The sequence below is a fragment of the Dipodomys merriami genome, unplaced genomic scaffold, assembly GCF_024711535.1.
Source record: "Dipodomys merriami isolate MVZ:Mamm:240054 unplaced genomic scaffold, mDipMer1.0.p SCAF_60, whole genome shotgun sequence".
Lineage (NCBI taxonomy): Eukaryota > Metazoa > Chordata > Mammalia > Rodentia > Heteromyidae > Dipodomys > Dipodomys merriami.
The window spans coordinates 2,823,937-2,842,393 of NW_027206180.1; the positions used below are offsets into that span (position 1 = coordinate 2,823,937).

The 18,457-nt window shown below is 45.1% G+C and overlaps 1 protein-coding gene across 1 annotated transcript; it reads left to right on the plus strand.

Annotated features, from left to right (window-relative positions):
* The first annotated feature begins 5,206 nt into the window (after positions 1 to 5,206).
* Rsl1d1 (ribosomal L1 domain containing 1) lies at positions 5,207 to 14,280 on the plus strand. The gene is made up of 9 exons (XM_070003467.1): positions 5,207 to 5,347; positions 6,547 to 6,686; positions 8,723 to 8,858; positions 9,200 to 9,348; positions 9,432 to 9,533; positions 10,336 to 10,429; positions 10,517 to 10,642; positions 11,233 to 11,550; positions 13,471 to 14,280. Exons 1-9 carry the CDS (start codon positions 5,243 to 5,245, stop codon positions 13,768 to 13,770), a joined length of 1,470 nt encoding a protein of 489 aa, XP_069859568.1. The 5' UTR covers positions 5,207 to 5,242; the 3' UTR covers positions 13,771 to 14,280.
* Positions 14,281 to 18,457: the final 4,177 nt, after the last annotated feature.

The window sequence follows — 18,457 nt, forward strand, 5'->3', positions numbered from 1 at the left end:
TTTCGGTATTTGAATTGCTTTTGAATAATGTTTTTTATCTCAATGTAACATTGTTGCATTAGCTTTTTAACTCCCAAGTAATTGAATACATTTTATTACTTGGATTTTTCTAAACTCCCTGCCCACTACTTTAACTGAGACATTTACAACAATGTTCAAGTTTGTATAAGTGGAAAGCATTTGAATGATGCCTTTTGATGATGGGTACCGGTACCTACAGGACATACAGTGAAACACCTATACTCAACTGTGATGCTGCTTTACTAGCTAGGTTATTTTCTAGCTTTGGTTATTTTCTGCCAATTTATATTTTAATATGAGTTCTTCAGCACAGTAAGGTGTTTTAAAATGAAAAAACAGCAAACTGTTGTTTTTATAAGTAAAGCTTACAAATTGTACCCCAAGAGAAAATTCCATTAACTGATTTACATTAATGGAATTCACAATAAAGAATGCATGTTGAGACCCGGCAAAAGATGCCTTTTAGTATTTATAAGCACTGCATGCATCTAGTATGAAAACCGTATCAATTACAAGTGCCAGTTCTACAAGTTACACAGTCTACTCTTTGTATCAGTAACTTTAAAGGTTGGAGGATCCTTGCTGATTAAGCTAATTCTCAATCCAGTGACTAAATGATCATATTTAGAATCATCAGAAAATGTACAGTCTAAAATTAACAGTGATAGAGTCAAGCACAGTATAAGTTTTATCTCATTATCTGATGTTGAGTTTTCTTAAATACAAAGCTGGAGTTTACAAACCATGATCTTGATGAACCACACTGCAGCATTGTAGATTTCAATTGAAAGCTGACTTTCTCCTATAATTGTCATGATGGAAGTGTTCGTGACAATAAGTGGGAAATGAAGAGGGTACATCTGTGTTTTATCAGTGGTCTCCATGTGGAATGAGTATTACCATTTATCAAAGACTTGGCCACTTTTACATTGTGATTTGTTTCTGAATAAGATGTTTTATAATTGTATGTCTAATAACTTTGTCCATTCCCTATAATCTTGCTCCTCAGAAAAGCCTAGCCCACTGTGTTCCTGTATTTACAGTCACAAAATGTAAACTTTAATAGTGATTTCTAAACTATGAGATTTCTGTTCATGAGACAAATGAGTCTTAATCTTTAATGGAAAGGGCACTGTTAATGCCCAATGCCCTATAGTGTCTCAAAACTACATCTGTGGCTACTAAGTTACATGAAATCTACATTTCATTATGTCTACAAGTTTCTGGGCTTTTGTTTTTCTGGGAAGAATGGGAGGATGAATCAGGGAAAAAAAAGGTTCTTTTTATATGTTCACATTAATAAGAAAAATTAGCAGTTGCTTTCATCTTATTCTTTAAAAGCTCATGTCATTGAAATTATTCCCAAAGAAATTTCCCTTTTTAAACTGAACATGTTTTCAGAAACCATTTATTTGCTTTTCAAACAAAATATTACATGCCTGTTGCCAAGATTCCCAAGTAAAATGATTTGGATAGAAACTGTGAAGCGCCTACCTCTACAAAATAATGTAATAAAAGTACAAAATACAACTGTAGTTTTCTTTGGATCCTTAACACATTTGCAAGATTAATCCCTACAGTACATTTGACGGGCTTTGAAATCCTTCCAGAAGTGTTTCCAGTCTTGATTATATTTAGTTACAAGTAAGGAAACAGTGTCTGACAAAAACCTGCAGTGTGCAGATGTTGAATTTCTAAAAAAGCAATACACAGTCCTGCTGTCACTACATGTGCAAACTATGATTGACAGGGAGACCTACTACACAGGTATTAAAAACCTCAATATTTTAGCATAGATAAGGTTAGGATCATAAGTTCACATCTTTTTTTACATTAATCATCTTTATAAACAATTTTCATGCTGGGTTATTTAAGGCTTTTAATTTAGTAGGCTGAATTTTAAGAGATAATTGAAATAAACATGTAAGTAGTTGCCGTTTTAAGTCTTTATTTCTTACCTGTGGAAGAAGGGAAAATGTAATATTTCTTGTTTTAATTTGCAGAACTCATCCAGTGAAAATCTATGTAAAATCAAACCAAAAGAGTTGGATTAAGTGTATATTGCCATGGAAATAAGTGACAAGTAGTATTCCTGAATTATTGAACCCATGTGTATTTCTTGTTTTGAACTTTAAGATCTTGAAATACATGTAAGTGAATGTAAGAAAAATAACAACAAAAACAACTTTGTAAAGTACAGGTTATTCCCTGTAATAGGAGGTTAACTTACACTTGTCTGTTAAGAAAACTACAAGAACTTTCACTGGAGGACTTTGAGAGGTGTTTAGGGGAACAATTACTGGCACATCCTCCGAGTTGAAATGCTGCGGATATTTTGAGTTATACTTGCAAGCAGGTGGAGTTTTGCAGCTGAAGGGAAACAGTTGAAACTGCTACCATCTGAAACTGGGGTAGAAACCCCAGCCAGGCTTCAGGAGCACTGGATGACTGCCAACGTGGCAGCGCTCTAGCACCTTTCCTTCCTGGCAGACTGAGTCATGGACTGCTGCTTCACAGAGGAGAGCTTCCTTGCCTTGGGTAGGGATTTATGACAGTCAAGAGACAAATACACAGTATTTATTACAGCTCTTAACATCAGGCAACTTTCAACCTTTAAACCGTTTGTGAAAATTCCAGTTACAGCACTAGAGCTCTGATTGTAGAATGATTAAATGTAATATTCAGTGTTGGCCTACTTTATTAGAATAAACTGTGCAATTAATCCTCTCACAGACATGTGTAAGGTAGATATAGTAGTCAACTGAATTTGGGGGTGATTATCTGTCTCCAAATACCGCATCTTCTCCAGCTTATTTTCCAGTGATCCCAGCACATAGGTCTAGTTACTTATGCTCTTACTTTTTTTCTTAGTTGTTGCCATGGCAGCAGTTTATTAAATAAATGTAACTGTAGGCACAACTCAGAAGACAACTTTAGCTATTGTTTTTTAGGTTTCACAGTAAGTGGACTAGGAAATGCTTTTATTTTCTAGTAGTAATTCAGTGGATTGCATTTGAGCCAGTTTACTGCCAGAATTGAAGTATAGTTCAGATTTGATTCTTGATGGTTTGGGTTCTAGGATATTTCTGATTTTTCAGTATCCTTGAACTTACTAAGTCTTCCCTTCAATAACTAATACTATTCTCACATACCTCTAATCTTATGCTTCCTCGAAACAGTACTATGCCAGCTGAGTTGTTTACTAAGGATTATTGTAAGGGCCTGGGGGTGTGGGAGTAGAAACTAAAACCTATCAGAAGGTCTGATTAGACATAAAGCAGAATTTCCTTGTTTTTCCTGCTTTGTCATAGGGCCACTGTGCCCTCTAGATGGTAACATGGGAACCTTGGGGTCCACCTTGGCCAGGCACAATAGCTCAGTGCTCCAGATGTCAGTCCTTGCTACCTCCTTTCCTGCAGTGGTGGAAGTGAGTGCTGGAGCTGGCGCTGGCACTCTGGCAATCCTCAGGTGATGGCTTTCGCCTCCATTTCCTCCACATGCATTAGGTGGACCAGGTCAGAGCTTGCAAGGTCTGCATTCTAGGGACTCCACATTAAGCTCTCAAAAGCTTACATATGCTTGATGTTTTAAAGGAAATGTGGGTCTCTCACAGGCCAGGACTTACTGACTAGTTTTTACCAGACAACCACTTAATACCTAGACATTTCTAAAGTAGCAACTAAGAGAGGATTAAGTTTGCTGGGTTTTTAAAAACCTAATTCCAAAGCATAGAAGAGTGCTCTGCTAGGTAGAAAAGAAGCCCTTTATGATTTGTAGCTACCTTCTGTGCCTGACTTGGTGCCTGTGTGAGGATTAAGCCCTTATTAGTCTGCTCTTGCAATTAATTATTCAAATGACTGAAGTTAAAAAGAATTGCTTTTGTAATAACAATAAAAGTTGTCATCTTCCCTTTTGACAGACTTGTCTCGTTTATAGTCACTTGTGTGGATAACTCATACTTTTCCATACAGCACTGTATGCAATGTAGGAACCACCTAGCAGAGTTGTTGGATAGAACTAAAAAAGCTGTCATGTAAGGCATTTAAGGAAAATTAAGTGCTTGCACAGAGTTCAAGAGGTCATGCCCTGCCTGACTGCTGGCCTCATCTCCCACTCCGTCTCTGCTCCAGCCACGTAGTTTCCAAATATACCCTGGCCTTTCATCTGATTCGTGCCATTTCCCTCGCCCAAAAGTCTTCCTCCCAAAATTGAATTCTGATGCAGAGCACCTGACAGTCCCACAGCTCTTCCAACATGCTGACACCCAAAGAGCAGTGTAACTACTAACGCTGTTCCAAAAACCAATTTCATCTCAAAGTAAATACCGGGACAGACAAGCTGAAAGAAGCAAAGTATCAAAAGTTTTTTCAAAAGCCGGGTACCAGTTGCTCACGCCTGTAATCCTAGCTGCTCAGGAGGCTGAGCTGTTTGAAGCCAGCCCAGACAAAGTTTGAGACTTAGCGCCAATAATCTCACACACACACACACACACACACACGTGTTCTCTAAGTCTACGGAGGACAACGCCATTGTCTGGCTTAGCCTCGGACTTCCACGGTCTCAAAACCTTACTAGCTGTAAAAGCGCTGCCACCGCCCGGGACGTCCACGCGGTGCCGCCGAGCGGGAAGGTGGTGCGGAACTTCCAGTCCTGCCTCCCAAATACCGAAGGCAGGGGTCGGTTCAACGAAAATGGAAACCTACCCTTCCTTACCAACACAAGAAAAATACCTCTTAAAACACGCCTAGCATATTTCTGGAAGGCTCCAGGAGGTTCTGGGGACTGGTAACCTCTGGGGAGCAAGATGGGGCGGGAAGAGGCCGTTCAATCCACTCTGTCCCCCGGGGACCCCCAGCCAACCTCCCGGCCGGTAATGGCCTGCGGGATCTCACCGCCCGCCGCGGGGGACCGGGAGCTCCGAGGCCGGCCGGGGAATCGGCCCCGGGGAGGGAGGCGACGCCCCACGCCGCGGCCCAGGGCTCCGCGCTCCTTTCTCAGGCTCCAAGGGAGACGCCGAGCCCCGGACGGCGGGAAGACAGGAGAAGCCATCTCCACCATTGCTGCGCCAAGCCCGGAAACCAAATTGCGCGCCTTCCCGGAAGTGACGCGTGCGGATCCTGCCCCCCCGCCTAGTTTCCGGTTCCGGGCCTCCGCGCGTGCGCACGCGGATGCGCCGTCCTCAAGTTCCGCCGATCGCGCGTTTGCACGAGGCGAACCAGCCATGGAGGACGCGGCTTCCACCTCTCCAGAGGCTCTGGCCGTCGGTGCGACCTCCGCCTCGGCTCCAGACGGCCCGACCTCCCTAGAACATCTGGACAAAAGCCAGGTGAGTCCCTGGGTAGGGCAGGTGTTTCGAAAGGAGGGTGTCTGTCCTTTGTGAGGCGTGGCGGTGCCGACGGAAAGGCCTGGAAACCTGGGCCTGCCTGGTGCGGGGCGCGGGGGGCCGTCCCCAGAGCGTTCCGGCTAGCCCGTCGGTTATTCCGCACTGACTCTCTAGCTTCCCCCCAGGCCTGCGACCTGGCGGTCTGTAATTAGATTGCAAAAGTAGTCGGGCACCCGTAGCAGTCGCCTGTAATCCCAGCTACTCGAGGGCCGAGATCTGAAGATCGAGATTCGAAACCGAGCTTAGGCAGGAAAGTCCACGAGGTGGTTTTTTTTTTTTTTTTTTGTCGGTCGTGGGCTTGAACTCTGGGCTCGCTCAAGGCGAGCGCTCTACCACTTGAGCTACAGCGCCACTTCCGGTTTTCTAGTGGTTCACTGGAAATAAGAGTCTCACGGACTTTCCTGCCCGGGCTGGCTTTGAACCGCGATCCTCAGATCTCAGCCTCCTGAGTAGCTAGGATTACAGGCGTGAGCCACCAGCGCCCGGCTCTCCACGAGGTTTTTTAGCAACAGGAAGCCAGAAGTGGAGCTGTGGCTCAAGTGGTAGTGGTACAGCGCTAGCCTTGAGCAGAAAAGCTCGGGGACAGTGGTCAAGCCCTGGGTCAAGCCCCAGAACCAGCCAAGCCCTGGGTCAAGCCCCAGAACCAGCGCGAATAAAAGAAATTACCTTGGACTAGTCTTTTCGCTTTGTTAATTCGTACTTACCACGACCCTGTCTGCTACCTTGCTTTCCCAGAACGCAGGGAGGAATGCTTATGAAGTGCTTTCGGTGGGGACCTAGCACACAATACGAAGTAAATGCTGCTGTCAGTGGGGTGGGGTCTTTTCCTGTGAATCAGTGCCGTCCTCGTCTCCTGTGGTTCAGTCTCATCCTTTTGAGACTGGGTCTCACTTTGTAGCCCAGGTTGACCTCTAACTCTTGATCCTCTTGCTTCTGCCTTCGGAGGTGCTGGGATTACAGACATGCACCACCTCTCGACTACTTAGGCATTCTTTGATTGGTTCTTAAGTTGCTCTGAGTATAAATTGCACGATTCAGTTGTGGTTGTACAGGTTACCTACTACAATTGAATATGGAGCAAAGAAAGTATGGAGAAGGAGGAGTGGACGTTAACCTGAGAAGTTTATATTTCTCGTTTGCAGATTAGGAAGGCAGTAGAAGCCCTGTTGGCCCATTCTAAGGCCAGAAGAAGCAAAAGAGCATTGCTTTTGAATGACAGCGACAATTTATTTTTAATGGTGATATTATGGAAAATTCCCAGTAAAGAACTGAGGGTCAAATTGTAAGTTCTAATTTTCTACTCTTGATCTTTTTATCTACTCATTTATTTGTAGCTTTTAACAGTGGAAATCTGGCATACTCAAAAATCTGAGATCAAATAAAATCACTGCCTTAAAGAATGGTAGAAATGGGGCTGGGAAAGTGGCTCAGTGGTAATAGTGCTTGCCTCCCATGCATGAGGCCCTAGGTTCGATTCCTCAGCACCACATAAGAAAAAGAAAAAAGCCGGAAGTGGCACTGTGGCTCAAGTGGTAGAGCACTAGCCTTGAGCTGAAGAGCTGAGGGACAGCGCCTAGGCCCAGAGTTCAAGCCCTATGATCCAAAAAAAAAAAAAAAAAAAGGTAGAAATTTGGGCTGGGTCTGCTGGTGGCTCACACTTCTAATTCTAGCAGCTCTGTGATCTGAGGATCACACTGTTCAAATCCAGGCAAGGCAGCAAAGTTTGTGAAACTTACCTTAAACAAGCTACCCAGAAAGAGCAGAAAGTGGCTCTGTAGCTAACCTTGAGCACAAAGACTCTCAAGCAGCATCCAGGCCCTAAATTCAAGCCCCAGGAACAGCAAAGAAAAAAAAAGATAGAAATTTGGACATTTTTAGCAGTAAAATGTCTTATAACTTGGGGCCTAGACTTATACTCTTTAAAACAAAAAATAAAGAACCCTTAACGATTTTATTTTATTTATTTATTTATTTATTTTTGGGTCCAGCCGTGGGGCCTGAACTCTGGGCCTGGGCGCTGTCCCTTAGCTCTTCAGCTCAAGGCGAGCGCTCTACCACTTGAGCCACAGCACCACTTCAGGCTTTTTTCTTTTTGCTTATGTGGTGCTGAGGAATTGAACCCAGGGCCTCGAGCATGCAAGGAAAGCGCTCTACCACTGAGCCACCTTCCCAGCCCCCCTTAACGATTTTATATTTATATCTGGGGTACATTTTCAGTCAGTCTTGCTGTCTAGCCCAGCTTGTTCTGGAAATCTGGGTCCTCCTACCTCAACCTCCGCCAGTGTTGGGATTATAGGTGTGTATAACCATGTCAGGCTAGCTGTCTCTTCTTAGTCCTAAGACATGCGTTAAAAATTTAAGGAGCTAGGCGGGCGCTGGTAGCTCATGCCTATAATCCTAGCTACTCAGGAGGATGAGATCTGAGGATCACGGTTCAAAGCCAGCCCAGGCAGGAGAGACCATGAGACTCCTATCTCCAGTAAACCACCAGAAAACTGGAAGTGGCACTGTAGCTCAAGTGGTAGAGCGCTCACCTTGAGCTGAAGAGCTGAGGGACAGCGCCCAGGCCCAGACAGAGTTCAAGCCCCACGACCGACAAAAAACAAAAAACAAACAAAAAAAATTTAAGGAGCTAATAAGTTCAAATATACCAGAAGATAACGTTTTAAACCTTGCAATATGGTTATTCTCCCTCCCACATTACAATACATGAGTCACTGTAACAACACAATTACATTATAGTGTTTACATATGTATTGTTTGGGTGTCTTTGTATTTTTATTTACTTCCCAGTTGTCAATTGACATTTTAAGCCTCTGGGAGTTCATAGTAATTTCTTGGAATATAAAATCTTTTCTCTAAAACATAGCTTGTTGCTTTTTTTTTTTTTCTTTCTATTTCTTTTTCAGTTTTAGGCTAGGGATGGAACCCAGGCCTGTCACATGCTACACAAGCACTTTACCTCTGCACTAAGGCTCTAGCCTTTTCTTTCCCCTGGGTGTATTTTTTTTCCATTGTCAAAGTTATGTACAGAGGGGTTATAGTTAAATAAGTAAGGTAATAAGTACATTTCTTGTCAAACTTGTTATCCCCTCATTTTTCTTCTATTTTCCCTCATCCCCCCAACATCCCCCCCAACTTGTATAGATCATTTCCAACATTATTGTCTGTGTATATCACTGTTGCCCTAGGTGTATTTCTAAATGGTGTTTTGGTGTAGTGTTCACATAAATGAAGGTTGGTCAAGTGACATAATGATCTTCAGATGGTGTCTGAAATAACACTTTACTCCTGGATGTCTTCTCATGTGTTTTGCAGGTCCTTGCCTCATAATATTCAGTCAGATTTGGCTGAAATCTGTTTATTTACCAAAGATGAACTTGAATCACCTGAAGATACAGAACGTTTCTATAGAAAGCTTTTGAAGAAGCATGGGATTGAATCCATCTCTCGAGTAGGAAGTAGACTAATACTTTTCCAGATGTTTCAAGGATTTTTAATTACATTGATGTAATACATAATACACTTCTAAGTTGCCAGATTGGCTTCTAACCTGCATCTTCCCCAGTAGTTGGGCTTATAGGCATGTGCTGTTAGCTCAGCCAATCCTTCCCAGTCTCAATCTAGGGGCCTTGCTCATTTATCACCATGACCCTTACATGGTTCTTGCAACATTTTAGGTGCTTATATGTTTGCTAAACCATAAAGGGCAAGGTTCTAGGTTCATATTGTTGCCTAAGTATTTTTCCTTTTCTGTATTCTTATTCTTATATTTTTACTGTTTGTATTTTCTAGATCATCCCTTTCCATACTTTAAAGACTGAATATAAAGCATATGAAGCCAAACTCCGCCTCCTGGGGAGTTTTGATCTTTTCCTTACTGATGAAAGAATTAGGCGGCTTTTACCCACGCACATAGGGAGACATTTCTATCAAAGAAAGAAGTAAGTTTCTTAACAGTGACTAAACGTCAGCATGAAATGACGTTTCTTTGTGTGCGTTATTCTGATGCCCATGTGTTTTGTAGAGTTCCAGTACCTGTAAACCTTCTTGCCAAGAATTTATCCAGAGAGATCAACTACTGTTTGGGTGGAACTGTCCTGAACATCTCCAAGAGTGGTTCCTGCAGGTAGGCAGCTAGCATGCGTTGTGTATCACTTCACATTTGGTAGTGACTGTCCACTCTTTTAAAGGTGCTGTTAATGAAACCATGTTCTACAGTTTAAAACTAAAGTCTTCTCTCAAGAGTGTTCCGTTCTCATCAGAAAACTAGAAGTGGGGTTGTGGGTGAGAGTTGTATATCACTAGCCTTCAGCAAAAGAGCTAAGGGACAGCATCCAGACCCTGAGTATATTATTCTCTGGAATAAGGCTGCCTGGTAGAAGTTTATATTCTGTCCAGTGGCTGAGTATTGGAATGGGGCCTCTGTGCCTGTGGAACTGAGTTTTTAATTTGATGTGGTTTAATGAGTGAGAAGGACACATGTAACCTAGTGTTGTGGTTATTGTATTGGACAGAACAACTCTGGGTATTAAGGAAAGCCAGGGTAAGATCAATGCTTAGAGAGCTGTTGTAGTCCTGGGCTTGCATGTTGCGCTGTAAGATCCACCTCAGTCTTGTTACATAATTCCGAATCCATCTTGATCCATCTGGCTCTCTGAAGCATTTCTGATCCCCCTGCCTAATGTTGGGCTGAGCTGTATGGGCTTCCCACTCTGCATCTGCTGAAGGGTGGTTTCTAGCGTGAGAATGAATTACATTTCAGTCTTTAAAAATTAGTTTAGAACCCAGTGCTTTTAACATTTTTACATTTTAAAAGAAAAGGCTTAGAATGATGTGTTTCTATTTCTCAGGAACATGCCAGCGCTTTATTTTGAAGCATCATCTTAAATTTTTTTTAAATGTTCACTGACTACTGTGTTTGATTCCAGTACTGTACGCATCGGTCACACTGCAATGGAGCCTCAGCACCTCACTGAAAACATTGTTGCTGTCGTGAAAAAGCTGGCAGAAAAGTTGCCAAAGGTACATCCAGTGTGCCGGGCAGGTGTATTGGTGACTCATGGAAGAAAAGCGAGGAGTAGATAGTTGTTGTTCTTTTCTTTGTTTCAGAAGTTGCAGAGCATTAAACTCCTATTCGTGAAAACCGAGAGGTCTGCTTCCCTTCCCATCTTTTCCTCATTTGTCAGCTGTGTGGATGAAAACAGCCCACTATCCTTCAATGGTCTTCAGAGAAAAGTTAGTAGATGTTTAAATACTAGATGGGCTTGATGAAGGTGTGAATGTGGTTCCCAGTGGCCAGAACCCTTGCCTTTCCTGCGTGCCCTGCCCATGCCCCTGGCTGCTCCCGAGCCTGTGCTTTGTTCCTTGTTCTCACTTCTCAGAGATGAGCTAAAGAAGTTGTTTTTTTTTTTTTTTTTTTTAAGATTCGTTGGAGTCTGTGAAGGTATTGAAATGTAAAGATGGAATTATTAAGATCGGTTGTTGACAAACCATGTCATATAGTTCAGGAGTACATCATTAAGAGTCAGAAACAAAGTGACAGGTGTGGTGACACCTGTGGTCTCAGCACTCAGGCTGAGCAGGAGGATCCAGAGTTCTGGGGTCTGCTTGGGCTACAGAGCTGGGCTGTAGGGCCCTGTGTGAAAGTGGAGTTGAGGTTCCAATGTTTATGGTAGAGGTCAAAGCTCTTGGAGGGGCGGGGGAGGGACTGTGAGTACTGAGAGCTACCAGCGCTCATTCTTTATCCTTTGGCTCATTCTTTATCCTTTGTTTTTCTTCGAAAGTCTTCCTACTTATCTTTATCTTCTGTCTGATGTTCTTGGTAGGAAAGAAAGAAAAAAGAGATGAAATTGCGTGCAAAGCAAAAGAAGAAAAACAAAAAGTTGAGGGCAAGAATTCGGAAGTCTACACCAGTCTTACCATGGGACCTGGCATCTCAAGGTGGGGATGATCCAGTGAAGGACTCTGGGTCTCAGAAAAAAAAGACAGGCAAAGTGAAAGGCCAGCCTAAAGCGACAGGCGAAGTTAACGTCCAGCCTAAAGTGACAGGCAAAGTCAAAGGCCAGCCTACAGTGACAGATGACGAAGACGAAATCCCACAGTTGGTACCAATAGAAGGAACTCCAGCAAAAGAAAATGTCCAGGTATTTTTTATTGCTGTTTAATAGTGATATTGAATGGTTTGGTGGCCAGTTGTGTCTGGGCAGGCTCAGTGCTGAGTGATGACTAATGAAAAACATGAGTAAACCAAGAGCCATGTGGTAGCCAGTTTACTTCATCCTGTAAACACCTGTTGAGGGGTAAGTCATGTTTTGGTTCACAGTGGGACACTTGAACATGACTGTAGTATAGGCTGTGCACATAGCTGGAGTGGTGTGGGTCACTCTCCCCTACGAGCTATGAGATATAAGCTGCTGCTGTGTTGATGTGGTCGCATGCTAGGTCATTTGGTTTTCTGATTGAGCTAAGGCCTAGCACTTACCACTTAAAAACACTCCCCACCCTTTTTGGTTTAGTTGTTTTCAGATAGGATCTCACTTTTTGTCCAGGCTGGACAAAATGCCATATAACTGGAATGTTAGGCGCACGCCTCCACACCCAGTTTTTGTTCATTGAATGAGGGGTTCACAAACTTCATTTGGGCTGGCCTTAGAACCAAGATCCTCCCAATCCCAAATAGCTAGAATGACAGACAAGAGCCATCACTCCATCTTATAGCATACTGTAGCTTCCCCCCCCCGACATGGTCTCCCTTTGTACCTCAGTCTGGCTCAATAGTAATTCTATTTTCTATGTGTGTATGTATTCATGCCATCAGTGAGGCTTGAACTCAGAACTTCATATTCTATTCCATTCAAGACTGGTGTTCTGGGGCTGAGAAGGTAGCTCAGTGGTAGAGTGCTTGACTTGCATGCATGAGGCCCTGGGTTCGATTCCTCAGTACCACATAAGCAGAGAAAATAAAGAGCCAGAAGTGGTGCTGTAGCTCAACTGGTAGAGTGTTAACCTTGAGCTAAAGAGCTGAGGGACAGTGCCCAGGCCCACAACTGACAAAAAAAAAGAAAAAGCCTGGTGCTCTATGACTTGAATGATTGATGCCTCTAGTTTAGCATTTTGCTGATTAATTGGCAATGGAGTCTCAATGGACTTTTTTCCTGGGCTGGCTTTGAGCCTCAGCCTCAATCCTCCAGGTCTCAGCCTCCTGAGTAGCTAGGATTACAGGCATGAGCCTGGCAGTAATCTTTAAAATATTAACTTCTTTTTACAAGTGATAGGTTAGGACCTGAAGGGTAGTGTTGGCAGGGATAGGTCAGTGATAGCGCACCTGGCTGACATGAAGGCCCAGTCCTTTAAACCCATCTAGGAAATAGAATCGTGGCAGTTTCATAATTTCAGTGCTTACCTAGAAGCTCAGCTACTAGGAAGACAGGCAGGAAATTAAAACTTCAAAGACTTAAAAATAAACATATGGAGATACTATAATAGGTTGATTTTGGGGGTTTGTGTTTGTGGTTAGGTTTATATAAAAATAGTTTTGTCTGGTGCCTCTTCTGAACCAGCAGAAAAACTGGAAGTGGAACTCTGGCTCGAGTAGAATGGCAGCCTTGAGCAAGAATGCTAAGGGAGAGTGCAGAGAGTTCAAGGCTCCAAGTACTGGAACACGTACAAAGTTTAGTTTGGTCTTCAGTTGTATCTGTGGACTGGGTAGACTTTGCTGCTAGATCCTTGCTGCATCTTGGGCTGCTCCCCCTTTTGAATAGCTTCTTTGAGTTAGAATGGGAACCTGAAGGCCGCCTTCAAGGGACTCACTAACAGGAAATCAGGTTGGGGCACAGCTCTCTCTGCACTTAGGAAGTGTTCACTGGTCACTTTCCTTAGGAAGAGGGGCCTCTTGAGAGACCCTCAGACTGCCTTTACAAAGTCTTTAGTAGAAGGCTGGAGGTGTGGCGGTAACAACAGCAACATGCCCAGTAGGCATGAGACAGTGAGTTCTCAGCTTGCCCCTCCTGTAAGGTTAAATAGAACAGCTACTCCTGCCAGACTTAACTTTTCTTCTCTTGCAGGTGCAAAACAGTGCCACAGCAAAGAAGTCTCCAAAGAAGAGTGTCAGGCCCAGCACACCTGTTGGCAAGAAGAGAAAGGCCCTGCCTACCACAGAGACCCCTGGAAAATCTCCAGGGAAGAAGCAGAAGGTGAACCAGAAAGACAAAGTAACAGACTCTGTGCTGGGAAAAAAAGACCCGAGACAGACTCCAAAAAAGCCAGAAGCCAAGTTCTTCACCACTTGTAAGAAATCTGGAAGTAATGATCCCAGCACCCCTAAACAGGGGCGAAAAATCCCCTCTGAGGGCCAGTCTAACTAAAAAAAAATCACTGGCTCTGCCCAGGACTTAACAGTTACCTGAGACTCTGTTTTTTTTTTTTTTTTTTTTTGTTATTATAAAGGTGATGTACAGAGGGTTACAGTTACATAACAGCTTGAGATGCTTTTTTCTAATATAGTTCATTTGGGCACAGCAGGATATGCCTGCCACTGTGGGGTGCTCAGGCTGCGGACCGCCCGGGCTGGAAAACAGTAAACCTGGCTTCCTTGGGCTTGGCTCAGCATGGGGGCTGAGTTCCACCCCAGCATTGGGGGAATAAAGAAGTGAAATTAAAAGTATTTGGATCCCAACCCCCATTGCTACTTTCTCTATGAGTGGGGTTTTAAGAACCTCCATAGGTGATTCTAACCTATACTCCTGTTTGTAAAAGCCAATGGCAAAGTAAAATCTATTTTTCATTGTTGCTCTGTGTATTTGCTGATGTAACAGTCTTCTCTGTGGTCATCATACAAATAAACTGTAACATCTGTCTCGTTATTGGATAATGAGCATATGTGAGCTGTTTTGTCATTTGCTGTAATATTTTTACTTGTGCATCAGTTCACAAGACTGCAAACATTAGCAAAGTAGTGCTGAGGGGCTTGATGCACAAGAATCTCAGAATGTAGAGACAGTCTGCCTGTCCCATCTAGGCACATATGCCTACAGTAAAGGAAATTTCTTCTTTTCCTTCTACCTCCTCTGTACAGATAGAGTGGCCGTCCATATCCAGCTCACTTGTGAGGCTTTCAGTGACACTGGCGTTGCATTGCGTTTAAGCTGCATGTGTTCCCGGCTAGGAAGGACTGTACTTCAGCAATGCTTCCAAGGGTTACTAGCTCACAAACAGGTGATACCAACATGCTGGTATCAGGTTTATTGGAGACAGTTCTGAAATGTAATGGAAAAGTCTCCTAACTCTGGACTCGGGTTTCCAACACTTAAACACTGCAGAGCTAGGCTCCTGTGTCTCTCACATAATCCTAGCTACTCAGGAGGCTGAGATCTGAGGATCAAGGTTTGAAGCCAGCTCAAGCAGGAAAGTCCTTGAGACCCTAGCCTCCAGTAAAACTACTCAGAAAAAGCCAGAAGTGGCACTGTGGTTCAAGTGGTAGAGTGCTAGTCTTCAGGGATAAAAAAAACCAACAAAAACAAAAAACAAACTAGGACCCTAAACTCAAGTACCAGGACCACAAAAACAAAAAAAAATGGGGGGTGGGTGCTGGGAAGGTGGCTCAGTGGTAAGAGTGCTTGCCTTGCATGCATGAGGCCCTAGATTTGAGTCTTCAGCACCACATAAGCCAAAAAAAAACAATTGTGCTGGTCCTGGGGCTTTAACTCCCTCTGGGTGCTGTCTCTGAGCTCCTTTTCGCTCAAGGCTAGTTCTCTACCACTTGAGTTAGAGCTCCACTTCGCACTGTTAGGTAGTTAATTGGAGATAGTCTTACGACTTCCCTGCCTGGCCTGGCTCTGAACTGTGATCTTCAGATCTCAGCCTCCTGAGTAGCTAGGATTTCGAGTGTGAGCCCCTAGCATCCGGCTAGAAAGACTTAAATACTTAAGAGTCCCAGTGGCTCAAATGCCAGTTAGCACTGAGATCTGAGCACTTAAATTCAGAGCCAGCTGGGTAGACAAATCCAAGAGACTTTCCAGTTAGCTAGGCAGTAGCCAGACCTAGAGATAAAAGGCTCCTGTGGTAGGAAGCCAGCCTTGAGTGAAAAGTGAATTCTAGGCTGAGTTCAAGCCCCAATGTCAAAAAATGGCAAAGTAAGCAAGTACAGTTTCATCAAATAAGGATCAGTGGCCTCATCAGCACCTTTTTGGCATTAGACACATGTAACTGGTCAACCTGTGTCTAAGGAGGAGCCAGATGGTTGTGTGGTTGGCTTCAAACCTCTATCAAATCTAAGGCTTTGAGTAGGATTACAGGCATGAACCACCAGCACTTGATCAGCTAAGGTGATTCTTCAGCAGTTCAAACTCAATGAAGGTCAACCAGAGTAGGGCAGATTCTTTCTTTAGTTTTCCTACTAGAAAGTATCTATGTAGATTTCAATCGAACTACTGTAGCATTCGTGGCCAGTTTCTCCTTGTTAGGAGTCTTCCATATCTGGAGAATATTGAAGGCATACCAGGTCCCTGTGGCTCATGCCTGTAATCCTAGCTACTCAGGAGGCTGAGATCAGAGCCAGCCCTGGCAGGAAAGTCTGTGAGACTCATCTCCATTAACAATCAGAAAACTGGAAGTGGCCCTGTGGCTCAAGAGCTGAGGGACAGTGCCCCAGGTCTAGTGTTTTAAGTCCCACAACCAACCCCCTCCCCCTCAAAAAAAATTGAGATTCCTTCATTGATCCACTTCATTGAATAGCTGCAGGCAAACATTGCAGTGTCCAATCCAGTGGTCCTCCTGAGGCACATTTGGGAGGACCCTAGCTCATGTCCTGCATGGGACTGCTGGGTTTGGGTCTGGAATCATCCTCATGTAGAACACCTTGGACCACTGTATAAGCCTGGCTGCTGGAAGATCTATGGCAGCAGCAGGTGTTTTCCTCCTTGTCCTTAGCAGCCTGTTTTCTTCAGAGCCAGTGAAGACCAGAAGGGATTCAGGAGACGGGCTGGAAGTACAGGTGAAGGGCAGGCGTCCCCTACACAGTGCAGAGTCCTGAGCATCAGAACATCTGCATGTCACTCCAGACTGGACCAGGGCATCTTACATCCCTTGAAGTTTTTAAGTCTTCTAGGTGTATTTTATTTATTTTTATCAGTTGTGGGGCTTGAACTCTGAGCCTGGGCATTGTCCCTGAGCTCTTCAACTCAAGGCTAGTGCTCTACCACCTGTGCCACAGCACCACTTTGAGTCTTCTGATGGATAGTTGGTGATAAGGGTCTCACATTCTTTCCTGCCTGGGCTGGCTTTGAACTTTGATCCTCAGATCTCAGATCCTGAGTAGCTCAGATTATAGGCGTGAGCCATCAGTGCCTGGTCTCAGCATATTTTAAATAATAATAAACATTGACTTTTAAAAACTTATATTCTTTCTCTTTCTTCCCTCTCCCTTCCCTCTTTTTCTTTCATTTTCTGATCTGCCAAGTTAGCTGGAATTGTGAACAGGAGTCAACATGCCTAGTGGCTCCCCCTGCCCCTTTCCTATTCTAACATCCACTTCCCAAGTCCACACCTGGGAGGAAATCCTCAAATAGCATTTTTTTTTTTTAAAAACAGGGTCTCATTAGTTCTCAAATGGCAGATCCGCCTGCTTCAGCCTTCCAAATACTAGATTACAGGCATGTACTACTCTGTGTGGCTATCAAATAGCTTTTGAAGAATCTGTAGGGATGTCTTTCTGTTGCTGTTTGTGCTTCTGGGGATGGAACCCTGAGCCTTGCATATGATAGTCAAGGGCCATATCCACTGAGCTACATCCTCAGCCTTAGGATCTTGCCAGTAGAAACCATTGCTGTTACACGGTCGTTCAAACCAAGTGCCCTGGGGGTAGTTGACACAGAAGGTGCACTTCCAGGTGACCTGAGTGTCAGAGCCTGGAGGCCCCATTGCTGAGGAACCTTGGGGTCATTCCAAGAGTCAGAATGGAGGGAGAAGAGCCAGCAGGGCACGGAAGACAGAAGCCATAAAATGGAGCCTGCATTCCAACGTTGGGGCCTGGGAGGCTGCAGAAGAGAATCGGACCTGGCTCTGGAAAACCAGAAATGCTCACTTCCCAAAGTTCCTCCTCCCTCGGAAGCGCCTCAGGTGTGTGTGTGTGGGGGTGGTGGTGGTGTAGAATTAAATAATTTCCTGCCTATTAAATGTGACATTTTTCACAAATACAAGTAGGGAACTGATACACTGTGGCAACCCAGTATCAGATGGAGGTTGAGAAGCAAAACGCTGCCTTCTCTCTCTCTCCTTTTGGTGTCTTTTCATTTTTGATACTGAGGATCGAACCCAGGACATGGCCTAGCAAGTCCTTTGCTACTGAGTTACATCCAGGCCCGTTTTCCCTCTTCCCCGCCCTCTCCCCCTCGGTGTGCCTTTCCTGGCCTGGACTCTTGGAGCTTTTTTGCTCAAAGACTAGAGCTGTACCACTTGGAGCCACAGTCTCTGACTTTCCTGCCCGGGCTGGCTTCGAACCGCGATCCTCCCATCTCAGCCTCCCGAGCAGCTGGGATTGCAGGCGGGAGGGGCCGGCGCGGGGCTCGCACACGAGGACGCGCGGCGCGCACCCGGTCCCCGTCCCCGGCCGCCACCCGCAGGGCCGGTTTCCTCTCCTGTCATTCACTATTTTAAGTGTGCGTTACCCGCACCGGGCGTCCGGGCGCGGTCTGCGGGGCTCTGTCCGGTTGGGTAAACCGACGTCCCGGGCGCGGAGCGACGACACAGGCGGCCGCGGCGGCCCAGCTCCGCGGGGACTCGGGCGACCCCCGGACGCCTCCCGGGCCGGCACACCCGGAGCCCGTCGTTCGACTAACCGCCGCCGTCGCTTCCGCCGCCGCCGCCGCCGCCGGGAGCCCGACGTGGCGCCTCCGCCTCCGGCCCCACGCTCCCGGGCGCAGCCAATGGCAGCGGCTCCCGGACGCGGGGCGCGGCCTCCCGCCGCCAGGGGGCGCCGCCGCGGGCGCCGCCGGGAGAGCCGCCGCCGTCAGCGCCGCGGTGGCCGAGGGAAGCTGCGAGCGTGCGAGCGGACGA